At 41.4% G+C, this 15,667-nt stretch overlaps 1 protein-coding gene across 2 annotated transcripts in view; it reads right to left on the bottom strand.

Annotated features, from left to right (window-relative positions):
- Positions 1–1,016: 1,016 nt before the first annotated feature.
- The window catches only part of trappc9 (trafficking protein particle complex subunit 9), a 183,378-nt gene continuing 168,727 nt past the window's right edge, over positions 1,017–15,667 (bottom strand). For both annotated transcript variants that reach the window (XM_070846006.1, XM_070846007.1), the window contains 2 exons: positions 3,698–3,921; positions 1,017–2,340 (listed from right to left, as the gene is read on the bottom strand). In XM_070846006.1, coding sequence (XP_070702107.1) covers positions 2,161–2,340; positions 3,698–3,921 — 404 coding nt within the window. In that variant the 3' untranslated portion in view covers positions 1,017–2,160. The remainder of the gene's footprint in view (positions 2,341–3,697; positions 3,922–15,667) is intronic.

The following is a 15,667-nucleotide window of genomic DNA, read 5'->3' as shown; positions in this document are numbered from 1 at the left end:
CTTCAAATGTGACCTTCATGGGGAAACGTCACTGTCGTCATTCCTTATGCCTTCACTGGGATCAAAGACGCCTCACATTTCAGAAATTCCTGATATTTTTGACGGTTACATTAAAATAAATCTACAAAAACAGCCTTTTTTTCCCCTTTATGCTGTTATTTTACATAAATAGCAGCTCAGTCCTAGTGACAGATTAATGGTCAGCCAGTGTGAATAAAAACACATTGTCCCTCATCCTTTCATTACACACTCAGGCTCCAACATAATGGCTGGTCATGAGGAGGGACACAAGCTGGGGGTATTTTTTATTCACTGATAAAAGGTTGGGCCTCCCAACCCCCCAGAACATTTTAGCCTTCTGACAAGGCTAATCTCCCTTCAGCATCTCCTTATCAGACAGTTCACATTTGGTCCATCAGTGAGTGGATGGAGGACGGGCCTGCAGTGAGTGTTTACTACACTCATCCTATATTAGCTGTTTCTGGGACCGACAGAAACCTAAACGGTTGGAGAGGTGGGTTTGTTACTGGAGGATGGCTGCTTCAGGTTCCCAGACAGTATCAAATGAGTAATACTTTCCCTGGAGTACGTCGGGACTGTGGTGGGTATACTGGTAAACTCCTGGCGCATCAGTGCTGAAAGAGGCGAGCGATGCATGAAGTCCAGTGTCCTCCTTAAATCTGCGGTGACATTATTTTACTCAAAATGTCACAAAGTGAAAGGAAAAGTGTTTGAGTCTTGACCTGCAAAGTATTACAGGTCAGCCGCATGTTGCTAACTCACCGCTCTCTGGATAAATAAATGTAAAAAATGATTATTAGTCTGCAATGTTTTCCCCGTTAATGACTGTTTATGGATTTTGCCGTTTATGAATGTCAGACTTGAGTTTCCCAAAATGCTGAGGTGATGGGGGTCGTCTCGGTCGGCAGGAAATGGAGGTGATTCGAGGTGCTCTAATGGCTGGGACGGAAAAACACAGAGAAGAGTTGGAACAGTGTCAAAATACACAACGGTCGTCTTCTTGTATCATTTATTTACAACAGTTACATGTCACACATAATGATGAGGCTAATCTAAGACTCAGACTCAGCGGTGATTCAGTGTGGTGCCACAGAGGCACGTCAGAGTGTCCATACAGCTGTAGGAATAAATACATTTTCTGTGCACACGACTGGCTATAGATTCTGGCTAATCACATTTCAGCTCCTCTTCAGCTCTGTCCTGGTGGCAACGGCTCTGAGGTTCCTGCCCGGTGAAAACAATTATTCTAATTTTCTTTCAAGTGATATTTGAAATACAAGGCAGCAAAAGAACGCACTAAATAAACGGCGCCGTGATTGAAAACCTGAAACTGAAAAAGCGCTCCATCTCGCTGGAAGAAAAAAAGAAAAAGCGTGATGTGGAAGTGGATATTTGCATATCCTCCCTAATAGTTGATATCGTTCTAGCTTGCAAAAATAGCTTCCTAGTTAGCTTGCTAGCTAGCAGTTAGCTGGCTCGCTAACTAGCCCTAACTATCAGAAAACCAGAAAAGAGTTTTAATTCAGGAGAAGCATCCATTCCTGTCTCAGCACTGCCGCTGCAAACACACTGCACCTCCTCTGTGGAGCAGGTTCTACATAAAGCTGGGTGACGCCACACAGCTAATAAGATCGCTCACTCCATTTTAGACTGATGGGCTCCTCCCTGGAGGATCAGCGCTGTCAGTGAGCTTTGCTTTTGGTCAGTGGTCTGAGTTTGTGTGTCAGAGTTAAACTCAACATGAAAAGACAAGGCAAATTTACTTTGCCTCAGGAAGTGATTCCACTGAAATGAACTGATATCAGATCTCGCCACGAACTCCAGTTGTTTCTGGCGTTTCCCTCCGGCTTCTCTCCTCTTCCCTACCGTCCCTGCATGTTTATGCCTTAAGACTAGAGACGAGCTGTATTTCTTTACTCAAATTGAACATTTGCTTTGCGTGCCGTCTGTACATAGCAGCACACTGGCCGACTGGAGCAAAGCACAAGCGAGCAAGTGTATTAAAAAAGGAAGATTTCAAACCTCTCCATACTGTACTGCACACATGCTGTAAGAAACAATATATACATGTGGGTATTTACAGAGAACACCAACAACAAATCTCTCCATCCTTCACTCGGAGCTAAAATGATGAGGCCCTCAGGCCCCGGCCTGCAGCGGAGCGTCCAGCGCTCGGACGTGGACGCTGGGGAGAGTGAACCAGGCTAAAGGAAGCTCTCGTCCAGCGCTGTCATCCTGGAACTTGATATTAAGGAAGAAATCTCCCGTGTAGAGGAAGAGCAGGGCACCAACACAGACGGAGCTGTCTTTGGGTTTAACCTGGTGGTGGCAAAGACAGACAGGAGGAAAACGCATCAGCACCCTTCCAGTGGTTTGATAACGAACCTGGCACACCATCAGCCAGGGTGGAGCCGGCAGGGGAGTAAGTTTGAAGCGGACTGTGGCTTTGATGAGAAAGTACAAACAAGTGCAGTGTTTCTTCCTTCAGTTGAGACCAATTCCCCAAATTAACTTGTTTTGTACATTTAGGAATACGGGGGAATTCTTTCATGCTTTCATCTGCGTTTTAGACTAAAAACTCTCTGTTCTGGGATCAGTCAAGTTATTCTTTATCGCCTCGAGCTTGTTCAATATTCAGGAGAGAGAAAGTGTGAGAGACAAAGCCTCCCTCCATCTCTGTTAAGGTTCCTTCAAATGTACAGATTACAGCCAGGACCATTAAAGGACCATAACTGTGTTTTTGTGGTTTTAGTCTATTAAGTTTCTTCATGTTTTTCTTGAACTCGAGTTATGTAATCCACTCAAGCGAAAGTCACGTCTGCCTCCAGTGTTCCCACAGGTACACTCATGTGCATGTTACAACCTATACTGCAAGTTAAATGTCATATGACCGATGGCTACATGGAGGGAAGGGAAAAACAACCATATTTGAGATGTAAAACTAAAAAAAAAGCATAAAAGCATACCATCTGTGGTCTGGACTGTGGTCACCAGCAGCATCACTCATACATGGTTTGGTTTAAATGGGCTAAATTGTGCTAAACACTGACATGTGCAGGTTAAGTCACATGTCCCCCTATTTAACATTTCTAAGCAGTATATAAAGATTTGATAGATGCTTTATAACACACTTTAATGCATTTGTGGACTAAAAGATGACAATATAGTAAAGTACAGCGGTGAGGATATGATATACGTCTACATAGAAGTTAAAATTGTTCACAAATACTGCACAGTAACAAATGTCCCTATAGGTGTGTGTGACTACATTTTGGTGTGTTATAAACCATTTATTAATCTTTGCATGCTTCCATTGTTTTGTCTGGGCCTGTTGTTCCTTCTCCTTTCACTAGTACTGCTGGTGTTTCCATGGTTCTAACATTATTTTATTATTTTATATCTTTTTAATCTGTTTTATCTCCCTTCTATTTTACTTCTTTTTATATCTGTTTTAATTGCTCTTGTTTGTTTTTAAATAATGTATGTTTAAATTTGCTTTTATGTTCTCGCTTTGCTAATATGTAAAGCACTTTGAGTTGCCTTGTTGCGGAAATGTGCTATACAAATAAACTTGCCTTGCCATAGCTGTGTCTAATCATTACACATACTAAATGTTTAAGTGAAGTTAGCTTTAAACTGCCTTTCCCTGCATCTCTTTGGTCGAGCCCCCACTGACCGTGTCAATGTAGAAGGTGTTGGAGCCGATGAAAGTGACCCCGTCCTCCAAATCGTAGTTCTGGACCCCGTTCTGGTAGTCCTGATAGGGCACCACAGTCAGAGCCAGCGGCCCCACTGAGTTCTTGCTCATATTGGTCAGTCGCACCTCCAGGCTCACGGCGTCGCCCACTTTACAGTCGGCAATGACATCACAGTCACATGGTTTCCCATTCACCAACACATCTGGAAACAGAAAAGAAAAGAAAGGGGGGGGGGGATTAGCGGGACCGGAGGGGTTTGATCTTTCATCGAACACTTTGTACAAAAATGGAACTCCGAAGAAATTATTCGAGGCAAGAACGAAGACCTTTCAGCGCCACATTTAAATCTCGTGCGCGGCCATTCACAGGATCCCCATCCAATCTCCACTTCATTTGTATTCATCAAAACCCGAGCCGACCATTAATGGCCTATCATACTGTTTCTCATGGAGGATCAATCGGCTTTGTTTGCCCCAAAATACATTTTATTGACATCAGCAGAGAGTGCCCGAGCTGTGGGTATTAAACTGAATTCCCTCCTGTTAATCTCATGCATGACTAATTTCTGTCAAGAAGGAATGAAAGAGATTGTTGGAACAATCCCAGAGTGCCACACATGCACGCACACAAGCACACACACACACCCTGAAGTACATTTCTCTCCTCTCTCGCAGCCATACGTCCCTCTCTCTCTCCTGTCACAAGCAACCAAGAAACACTGAGTGAGTTCAATTCAATTCTGCTAATGTGTGGCCAGTCACTCCTGATGTGGCCCCTATTTGGCCGAGGTGCAGAGGGAGGCGCCGTGATTTGTTTTGAACAACAAGCTCAGTGAACTGAGCTCTCACACACACACACGCTCCTGGCGGGCTGAGTAGGAGACTGACTCCAAACGTGGGGGATTCAGGGGCGCTCCGGGAGATCACCCGAGTAATGAGTCCTATGAGAATAATGGAGGCACTCACACACATGCACAAACTGGTTGTCATACGCTTTCTAGTGTCACGCCCGCGGCTGTGATAAACACTGTGAGTCAGGGTGGCTGAGCTTGCGTGACAGCCTGATGAAAGAGCCCGAGCTGCGTTTTGGTGCCGCTGGTGTGCCGATCTGTTGCATACAGCGAAGGGGTGGGGGTCGACAGTATGAAGATAGACAGACAATCCAGCAGGAGGGAAGGGGGGGGGGGGGGGGGGGGGGAGTGGGCGGCTGAGGCCATGCTGTCACCGTTAGTGGGAGAGCCCCGGGGAGGCTGGAGTTAGAAAAGGGTGACATTCAGCTCTACGTCTGTATCAAAAACACACTTCACTCAACACAGATGACGAGCAGCACTCGCGGTTTATTTATTTATTTTTGGTTAAAAATACGCGGAAATGCCTTTACTATTGAATGACGTATCAGTTTGGCTTTTTATTCAAAGATTCTCTGTAAGTCAGTAAACGTTATTCATCCCATATTCAGTACACAGCAGTACCTATGGGACAACGTCGACTCTGCTGTGACGTTTCGATTCCACACGTGTGTGGTGAATAATGTTATCATGCTATCATTATTGCTGCTGGTATCGTCAGTTCATCATCTTCCTCCACAATGCAGAAATAGGGCCGGGTATTGAGCCTCAGCGCTCTATAAATACCCACTGAAATGGGTCCATAGCACTGAGAATTAAAAACCGTCAGATCAGACATTCAAACCACGCATTTTTATTGCAACAATAAAAAAGTACAACACTTACAAAGTGTTCTTATATGGCCACTTATGGTAAGGCAAAATTAAACACTGCTTATATTCCTCAAAGTAAGATATAGAAAAAATCTGTTGGTATTGGTCTTAAAACTTTATTCTACTGATACAGGTGTCATTTGAAATAATACTGAGCCTTGTAATATGAGCCGTGAGATAACAATGTTGTACAGCACCCATGTAGGTATTGGATGCTGCAGTCATTCATCAGTTTCTAGGTCATATTCGATTGCAGTGATAGAGAATAGGGAAATAAGGCAACGCCAACAAGGAAAATAATTTTTTCATTAAAGAAGAAAAAAAGTCTCTATATTCATTATTTTTCATTGCATTACTCAACCCTGTAAGGTGATTTAAATATTACATTACTGGGCACCAATTTATCATTCATAACTGAGGAAAGTACTGCCATGTCATTTTGTCAAATTCTATGGTGACACAAGTTTTCTTTTCATAATGAGACCAAACTGGTTGAGCTAACACCTGAGCAATCTCAATATAAGCCAGAACACCTCCAGGGGTGGTTTGACTAATGCTGTTGCATTCCTGTTTCAGTGCATTCAGCATGCATTCACACGTGCATTAATAAGTGCTGTTAGATAAGATTAATGCGAGGTTTAAATGAGGCTTTAAATTGTAATACACTACCAGGCACAAGCTTGTATTAATGCCCTGTTATAATTAATAGTATAACATAGTCTGTATTCAGGCTTTTTACCATCAAATTGTGTGAAAATGTAAGTTGGTGTAGCCACGTAGCTACATTAATAACCTGGGTTCCCCAAACCGATGTTACAATTTCAGTTGTTATTGTTGCCTACTGATCTTTGCTTTTACTGGAGGACCTCTGGCGATGGTGCAGTTAGACACCCATGCACACGCACGGACAAATACATGCATGCACACATGTAAAACAACCCTTTCATTGCCAGTAGCGCCGAGTCTATAGTGACACCTTAGCAAGTAGTTATATTTAGTTTGTTCAAAGTCTTGTTGCTAGGAGATGTGCAAATTATAGGTAGCCTACATTGGCTCTGAAACTGGAAATAAATTCCTTCACATTACAAGCGAACAAAAGAGAAGGTTAGTCTGTAATGAGCTGATGAACTCCCACACACACACACAAGCCTCAGCCACACACACCCACAGCCTGGATATTTGCTACAGAGTTTCTCCACTCTGCTACCCTGCATTGTGCACCAGCACCGAGGCAATCAACTGATTTAGATAACCAACATGTACGCAGAGTAGTGGGAACAAGTGGTGGCCCACTCAGATGGGGGAAACTACATATGTAAATACGTAACTGTGTGCAATAATAGTTCTTATCATCAAAAAACAACAATCGCGGTAGATTGACGACACAAGCTAATATTCAAGGTTCAGGCTGCTCATTCATTATCAAACATTCTGAAACAAACAAGCCAACCACGAACGGACCGATGAAGGTCTCCGATTGGTTGTGGGCCTCTCGGGACTCTCGGCAAACGTCTTTGCATCTCCCCAGAGATGACTCAAAATGTCAGGACAGAATGCTGCCTTTTAAAAGCATCTACAGTGTGTTTCCTGTTGTGCAGAGCCGAGTGCTGTAGCGCAACTGTACTGCTGCTCTTTAGTTAACCTCCACTGTGCTTCTGTTAAGTAGGTATGTTGAAGAATATAGTGTCCCCAGAGTCTGAGGAAGCACAGGTTATATCCCTCAGTCTTATGCAGGGAAATACTGCTGAATCTAACCGATTTCACTGACCACAATTGCAATATAATTTTGTTATTATCTAACATAAATGAAACTAGATGCCTGTATTGCTCTACAAAGTATCAAAGATGTACTGTACCACAAACTTCTACATCAGAGGAATCAGATGCATTTTCCAGCAGTTTTTTTTTTTTTAAATCGGTCAGTAAGAAGAAAAATCAACTTTGACAGTACTCAATGATTTTACAATCTAATTGAAGTCACTTTAAATGTCTTAAGAGCAGCAGCGTAGTTGTAAAATACAGCTAACATAAGCCCAAGCAGCTACACTGCTGCTCCTGAAGCTAACATTAATACTCATTGTATCTGTCTAATTGTTTAAACCATGAATGTGAATCAGGATCATTTGTTTGAATTATTCTCTCTATATCTTGATAAATGTCTGGCTTTTATTAAACCTATAGTTTCATACCGACTCATTAACTGGTTGGCAAACATTATAGCCTGTCAAATAAACGCGTAACTTTTATTTGTTTCGGCTTCTTCAGACACTGTTAATTAAACAAATTAAAATCAAATGTGTTTTAAAATTTTAAAATGGAAACCTGGAAAACTAGATTTGTTCTGTGCTAGAAATAATTAGCTGCACATTATTTCAAAGAGGCTTGAAAAATCTGTAGTTTCCTCCCTGCATGATGATGATGATGATGATGATGTAGCTGGAGGGAGGAGGAAAAGGAGGGGGAGCTGGAAAGGAGGATAGAAAATGACGAGGTAGGTGAGCTGCAGAGAAGCATTTTGGCCTGTTAGGGGAATTGTACTAATAAAACAGGCCACAAAACACAGACTAGGTAACTGTCAGCAGGAGGGATGATGAGGATATGGAGGGAGAAATATCACTGCGACAAAATGCTGCTCCAACAAGTGCTGCACGGGCAACAGGTTCCTCACAGGGTGAGTGTGGAAGGGAGTGCGTGTTTGGAATCGACTTGGGACTTCAGTTAGCTCATTTTTTAAAGCATTGATTTGCTGTGTTGTGACAGGTTCATAAATAAATTGTAAGGAATGAGAGAAATTGATTTGTTTAATAATTTCCTGCCCATGCTACCATGCAGGTACAGCATGTTACGTAACGCGTGTAGCTGGGGTTGGTTTTTCATGTTAGCAGTGCGCAGCTCTGCCCAAATGATGCTGCTGCTGGAGTCTGCAGAGGCAAAGTGCTGCGGCAGGCGTCGTCACAGCAACCAGGACAGAAACAGACAGGGAGGGATGACACCTCCCTCCTGTATAAGTATGAACGCCACAGATCAAACTACGACTCAGAGATTAAACAACCCTCTCCGCCTCTCACCGTACCGCTGTCACCCGTGTAGATAAAGATGACGACTGACACTCGGAGGTTTGCCAGTGCTTACAGGATTACTGCGTGCTTCACACCGGGTGACGATTCAACTCATTAAGATTCGCTGACATCCAAACAAATATGGTTGTCAGGTTCATCACACCTCATGTAAAATGACATTTCAGAAGGTTTTGTAGGGAAGGCTCGTGAAACCAAAGGGGTGTTACTCTGCAGCTGCAAAACTGATTCCATCGGCATTATATTATTTAGTGCAATGTATAGGTTTGTGTATATGCATGTGTGCTGAAGGAAAAGGAATAGCAAAAGAGGAGAACTTTTTAGCAAGTTTGTGGAAAGGCATGTTGTTTTTGTACAAAAGGACGCGTGCCAAAACTGCTGCATAACTTACTCTGGCACATTAGAGGATGAATTAAATTATTATATGACTGAATGAATGAAATGAATATATGAATGAGTAAATATAAGCAGTTTGTTCACCAAAGTGCTGCAGAGAGGAAAAATAATGAGTGTCTGCAGGCAACAGTGAAGCTGGTGGAGGTTCTTCATAAGTTTGGGGCTGCATTTCTACAAATGGAGTTGGGGATTTGGTCGTGATTAATGGTGTCCTCAATGCTGAGAAACACAGGCAGATACTAATCCATCATGCCATCAGCCAATGTCATTAGGGAACTATCATCAGCGTAAAGAAGAACAGGGAGTCCTGGAAGTGACGGTGTCCCCCCCCCACAGAGCCCTGATCTCAACATCATCAGTCTGTCTGGGATCACATGAAGAGACAGAAGGATCTGAGGCAGCCGACATCCACAGAAGATCTGTGGTTAAGTTCTCCAACATGTTTGGAACAACCTTCCTGCTGAGTTTCTTCAAAGGCAAAGAGTGGCCACACCAGATATTGATTTGATTTAGATTTTTCTTCTGTTTGTTAACTTTGCATTTTGTAAATTGGTAAAAATAAATAATAACATTTTATATTTTCGAAAGCAGTCTCAAATAAATGATGCAAAAAGTGAAAGAACCACATCTCACTACAGTCTCTCCAAAAGAAAAAAAGAGGGATAATGCCAATTATAGAAAGGAGAAGAGCTGTGGAAAGAAGAAACTTAATCTATCAATGACCTCAGTGCATTCGTGTAGCTGTAAGTTCAAAGAGAAAATATTCAGAGAGAGTGAAAATCAGATCTCAGATCTGTTATTTTCTTTTCATTGAACTTTTATTTAACCAGGTACACTGAGGTTGGAATTGTCTTTTTTTAAAGGACACCTGGCATGAGGGCAGCATAAAAGGTTGCAGACAAAACTATATAAAAGAAGAGAACAGTCAAAACTATAAAGAAAATATGGAGGCTTTCTGTGACATCATCCTCTGAACATTTAAGGAAAGACAGGATTTATATACATTTGATCTGAGATAATAATGACATGAACTCTGTGAGCTAAATGTCCAGAAACATGACAGTAGTTTGCCCAAAATGGCTTAATAACTAAAAATATGCCAATGCCAATGTTAAAGTGGACAGAAATGGCCAGTAAGCTCTGGAACACAACACACAATAATGTGAAAGTGAGTTTTATTTGGTTGCAAAGAGCCAAACATGTGGAGACGGTGAGCTGACGAACAACAGATCACCATCACTCATCTGGTTAAAAAGTGACCTATGTCGACTTCAGAAGAGAAACGCTAGCATCTAAAATAAAAACATTACCGTCTCCTCAGACAGAATAAAAGGACATGATTATAGTAGAACTCCAGGTTAACTGTACTCCAGTGGCAGTGTCTCTTCCTCCAGGATGAACATTAACAAAGAGTTGTGCTCTGGCCCAGATGACCAGGTCATCAGGGTTTAACAGCTCATCTCGGCCAGTGGCCACTAGCCAGGCAGGGTCATTGATGAATGCTCCGATGGAGCCCGAGGATGTGCTTTAAAGGTTGAGGTGTGCTGCAGTAAGTCTAAAAATAGCCTGCCAGCCTCTGATATCCCCCTAAGCCATCTGCCCCTTTTATAATTATCCCCATAACAACCACTCACTTGATATCTGTTGTCTTTTCCTTCAACGAACGTCTAAAGATTCCATCTGCGCTGACGAAGAGAAGCCAGGAACGTGTTTGGATATTCTGCCGCTCACTTAAGGCAGACATGAAACATTTCCACATTTATTAGTACCACGACCAGGAGCCCTATACATCTTGACTGCTCTGCAGCAACACATGCAGTCAGTAAACAGACAGTAAATTGGTGACGGCAATATAAACCAACCATAAATTTGCAGATTCCGCATGTCCAATTGCAGCATCCTTCTGAAAGGTCTGAGTAATTGCTGTCCATCTGTGTCTCTGTTTGAAATCCAACACGGACTGTGTTTAATTAATTCACTGTTATTAGGACATATTTAACAGGCTTCACCCCAAACAAACACACCTGTTCAGGTGCTATACTTTCATTTGAGCAGTGAGCGGCAGCCTGTGGCGGAAAGGATTTGGGGTTATGTTGCAGCAACAGTTTCTAAATTCGGTCAACTAATATTGGCTCTTCTCCACACAGGACACCTAACCGAGCTTCCAGCCTGTGCACACTCATCGCTGCTCTGCAAGCATCATGACCACAGGAGCAACAGCATCACTCATCCAAAACATCCAACATTTTTTTTCATTTCCCACTCGTGGCTGTGTGGCTTATGTTTACTCAAATAAGAGTTCTACTTTTTTTTTTTCACCCTTCATTCGATTTCTCTATTTTCCTTTTCAAGAACAGGAGTGTACTCTGCCGGCTCACTGTTTGAATGGTGGTGCCGAAGGTTATCATTGTTTAGCGTCCTTATCCTTCACTTCCAGCTGTACTCAACCAGGCTTTTAAAAGCAGCCAAAATACTGTGAGGACACAGGGATTAAGATGCTAGCACACACTTAGGCTGCCGACATTCAACAAGGCAACGTATTGTTACGTGTCAGACTATCACAAGTGGGAATAAGAGTGCACTCTGTGCTTTGAAAAGGAATCACAATAGATCTGAAGAGACTCTCGTATAAGTGAGAATAGGAACATAATGAAACGTAGGCTGACACAATGGCCAAATCTGTGTAAAGGATGGCTCTCACTGTGTAAATCTCTTTTATTTTTAATATCATACCTAATTTTAATGATCTCCAATGAAAAGGTCTATAAATTTCAAAAGAGAACTTTCCCACTTTCACACTGGCTTCGTATCATTACAACGTTGGTAGTATATGCAAATAAACACGAGAAAACATGAAACGCAAATAAGACATGATGGTTGTGGCATCAGTATGCTTCAAACTAAGTACTTGTTAGATCAGCATCTCAAAGTCATTTGGTCAATGACCAAAGTCATTAAGATTCATACTCTTGGAACAATAAATTACTGTAAAGAATTTCATGGCAATCCATCAAGTAGCTGAGATAATTCAGTCTGGACCAAAGTGGTGTACTGACTGACTGAGTGAGCGACATCCATAGAGCCAGCAGAGTGGCTGAACAACAGACACTAAGCACTTTTAAAGATTCCAAGACATCCGTTCAGACTTGGAGCTTACTCAAATTTGAGTATGCTACCAATTTGGAAGGGGATCCAAAATGTATCCACCAGAACCCAATGGGACTTTTTGCCAGCTCTCATTAATCTTTTGAACTGCCCCTGCATGTTTCTTGCTTTTTGCACAACAGTTGGTAAATGCAAATTGAAGAGAAGGCGCCAACAACCATACAGTCATGCACATTTAAATGTTTTTTTTGTTTGTTTTTTCAAAAAAATAAATGAATGAATGCGTCTTTATGCTTTACACATGCAGCCACATAATTCAGTGCACCATGCTGTTTAGCTAGCAGTTGTGTGTAATAAAATGACCACAAAGTCTATATTCCATTTTACTTTCTGCCTTAGAAGCATTAAAGGTCTTGAAGATTAGATTTTACCCACAAAGAGGCAAAAACATTCTTTCCTATTTGCCCCCACCTAAGAGTGAGGACAGTCGGGAAAAGTTCAGAGAGAAGAGGAGGATGATATACCAGAGCATGTTGCAAACACATAGCTCACACTTTGTCAAACCTCGCCATCTGGAAATCACGTCAAGAATTCACTGAACTGTGAGTGTGGTTGATCAGGAAAAAATGGCACTGTAGGTCTAGAAACTTTGCTTGTTGCACCTTCCCAAAATAGAGCAAATCAATAGTGGGGGGAGGACTAGAGTAGTGGCTGGGTGCCATTACACTTTAATGGCCCCACACTGAGATGGCAGTCTTGGCTCGGGGCTTCCTGCTGTGCAATCGTATAATTCTTCAATCTGACTCGTTTTTCCAAACTATACCTACATTTTGAATATTCTGCTCGAAGCCTATCATATATCTATCATTACCCCTACAGTGAATGTGTCATTGTACTGGTGCAAAAAGCACATGTGAGTTAAAATAATCGATCTGTGTATGGGGTTGTTAAAACTCAAAGCTTCGCTTCACATAATTTGCATGAACTGATCACATTGACTTCCGCAGCCTTAGATTAGACCTGGATTTGCACTTGTGTACTTGAATTGAGGTTTGACTGAACAAAATTGTTTTGTGTTATTGCAACTCCTCCTCTAACTCTATTTCTTCATTATCACAGCTGAGATACTGTGTTGTCCTTTGTTCTAACACATCTTGACCTGCTGCCACATCTAACGGTGATTAAAGGAGAATGTAGAAGCAACCCAGAAACTCTGTTGTGTGCCTCTACAGCACATTCAAAAGGAAAGTAAAGGCAGAAATTAGACCCGAACAACTGGAATCCTCTCAGAGGACTCCACAGCAGCCTTACATGGATGCGGCGAAGATGAGTTATAAAAACTGAAACAAAAGCATCTTGGTTGCAAAAGACCAATGATGTTAAATCAATAGCTCTAGCACAGTGGGCCCATTGACAGCCCTAATCAACAGACATGCTTTGTCACAAGTGCCATGTGCAATTTATAACATACAGTATGTAACTATTCTGTTTGTATATTGTCACTAAACCACTGAGTGCCAAGTCAAATCCTAAATAACGCATCATCGTGCAATTTTCTCTGTAAAGTAAGGGCCATATTCTGATAGGCTGACTATCATGTAGTCACTGTCGCTCTGAAATACAGTACGTAACTTTTTTTTCTTGCCTTGTTCACTCACACGAGTGTGAATTAAATGAAGAAATATATGCAGTGATAATGTAGAAATTGTATTTTCAAAAAGTACTTAACCAATTGCACTCCCGAAATATTATTCGAATTAAGATGGACTGACTGATCAGACTTCACAAAAACCGAGGACAACTTTTTTTCTAATATGCAATAGTACTCCTAAAAATCTATAAACATGCTCTGTTGTATCAGTGAAGGTTCCCTATAAGAAAAGAGTATGCTTACAGACAGTAGACGTGTAGTTATTCTGTTGGTAAGTGATGCCACCTTTTCCTCATGTATAATGCCTGGGTGAGGTCATCAATTAACTCTGCAAGTCCACGTTACTTTTGGACTACATTGGTTGTGACAGCGTTTGAGAAGCCAAAATATGTTTTTTGGCAGTTTTGCTGAAAGTGATCTTAATTTCTTGCTTTTGTTACTAAATACCTTCAAAGTCCCAACAGAGGCGACAGTTCACCAGTTTGTTCATGCATTTTTTAAACTATTTGTGCACCAGCTTAAATGCCAGTAACACCAAACCATCCCATTCCCATCTCAACAATCAACAATCAACATTATAGATCATGTTAAAGCATTACTCTACTGGACACATTCACAGTATTGCTGCCATCATTCCGGTGAACTTGCAATTTGACACCACAGGAGTATTGGATGTAAAGGAAACCACAGTCCTTTCATACTCTGCTGCTTCCTGAGTTCTGACGAGGCAAAATCAATGTTTATTGTATCAAAAAGGAAATGGATTAGACTTAAAATACAATACTCATTTAGATGACGTCCCAAAGAGGCCGATAACAAAATTATGTTTAGGATTATCATTGTGTTTCTTCATATATAGGAGGTTTGTGGTTCAATTGCATTATAGATCATATTTCCAGAACTCAGATTGATCTACTTGTGTGTAAAAATAGACTCCTGGACGTTTGGAGAACTTAAAATACTTGTAGCCTGCTGTCAATAGATAAAGAATAAAACATGAACGAGTTAACGAAAGAGTTAAATATTAGTATTATACACACTGGATAGGCTACATCTATGCCTTTGCAAGAATTTTAGTCATTGATATAAAACCTGGAAATGTACTTCAGCAGTAGGAAATAACTGTTAGAACTTGCCACAACTAATGATTTGTGCTTTTTTCAGGACGGTTTATTAATATATGTCACTCTCAGGTATTGATTTGTCTCTTCTTGTGAAAGTGTCCCAATATAACAATATTTATACAAGACTGGGCTAGCAAGTCTACAGCAATGCTGTAACACAATGTAGCATGCTAGCATGCTCACAATGGCAATGTTCCCATGCTGTTGTTTGGTAGGTGTAACCAGGTAACTGTTACCATGTTCTTCATCTTAATTCAGCATGTTATCATGTTTCGCAGGTATTTGGCCGTAAACTAAATTATTGGTCAAATTGGCATTTTGTCAGAAGATCATCAAAGTAATAACAAATAGTCCTGTCATGAACATTTCATGGCTTATTAGGACTTATGTCATTATTATTCATCCACTGGGGACCATGTTCGTCTCTACAAAATTTCATGGCAATCCATCAAAAAGCTGTTGAGACATGTCAGTTTGGACCAACACTCTGACCAACGTGGCTAAAAAAAATTGCAAAACCATCTCAAATGGGAGGAAGGAAAGGCCAGTATGGCTGTGCGTACACTATGTTTCACAATCTAGCCTTGTGCAGCTTTAATTTTGTGGATTTGTTGTTCCAGCACTGCTATTGCTTTTTGAATTCTCGTTCCCTCTCTGCATATCTCCGCAGTAAACATCATTACACATCAGCAGAATATGAGCTTTGGGTTTTGGCAGTCCTTCTTATCTGCTTCCCTACCTGCACATTTACCTGTAACAGCATTAAAACTGGAATGATCTCATTGTTCCATTTTCCAAATGTAATTCACTGCCACTTGGCCCCAATTAAGCAAAAAAAACTCTTGATTGCTCCCTTAAGTCTGGGATTCATGTCAG

The sequence above is a fragment of the Pempheris klunzingeri genome, chromosome 16, assembly GCF_042242105.1.
Source record: "Pempheris klunzingeri isolate RE-2024b chromosome 16, fPemKlu1.hap1, whole genome shotgun sequence".
Lineage (NCBI taxonomy): Eukaryota > Metazoa > Chordata > Actinopteri > Acropomatiformes > Pempheridae > Pempheris > Pempheris klunzingeri.
This window is presented reverse-complemented; position numbering and strand designations above follow the sequence as displayed.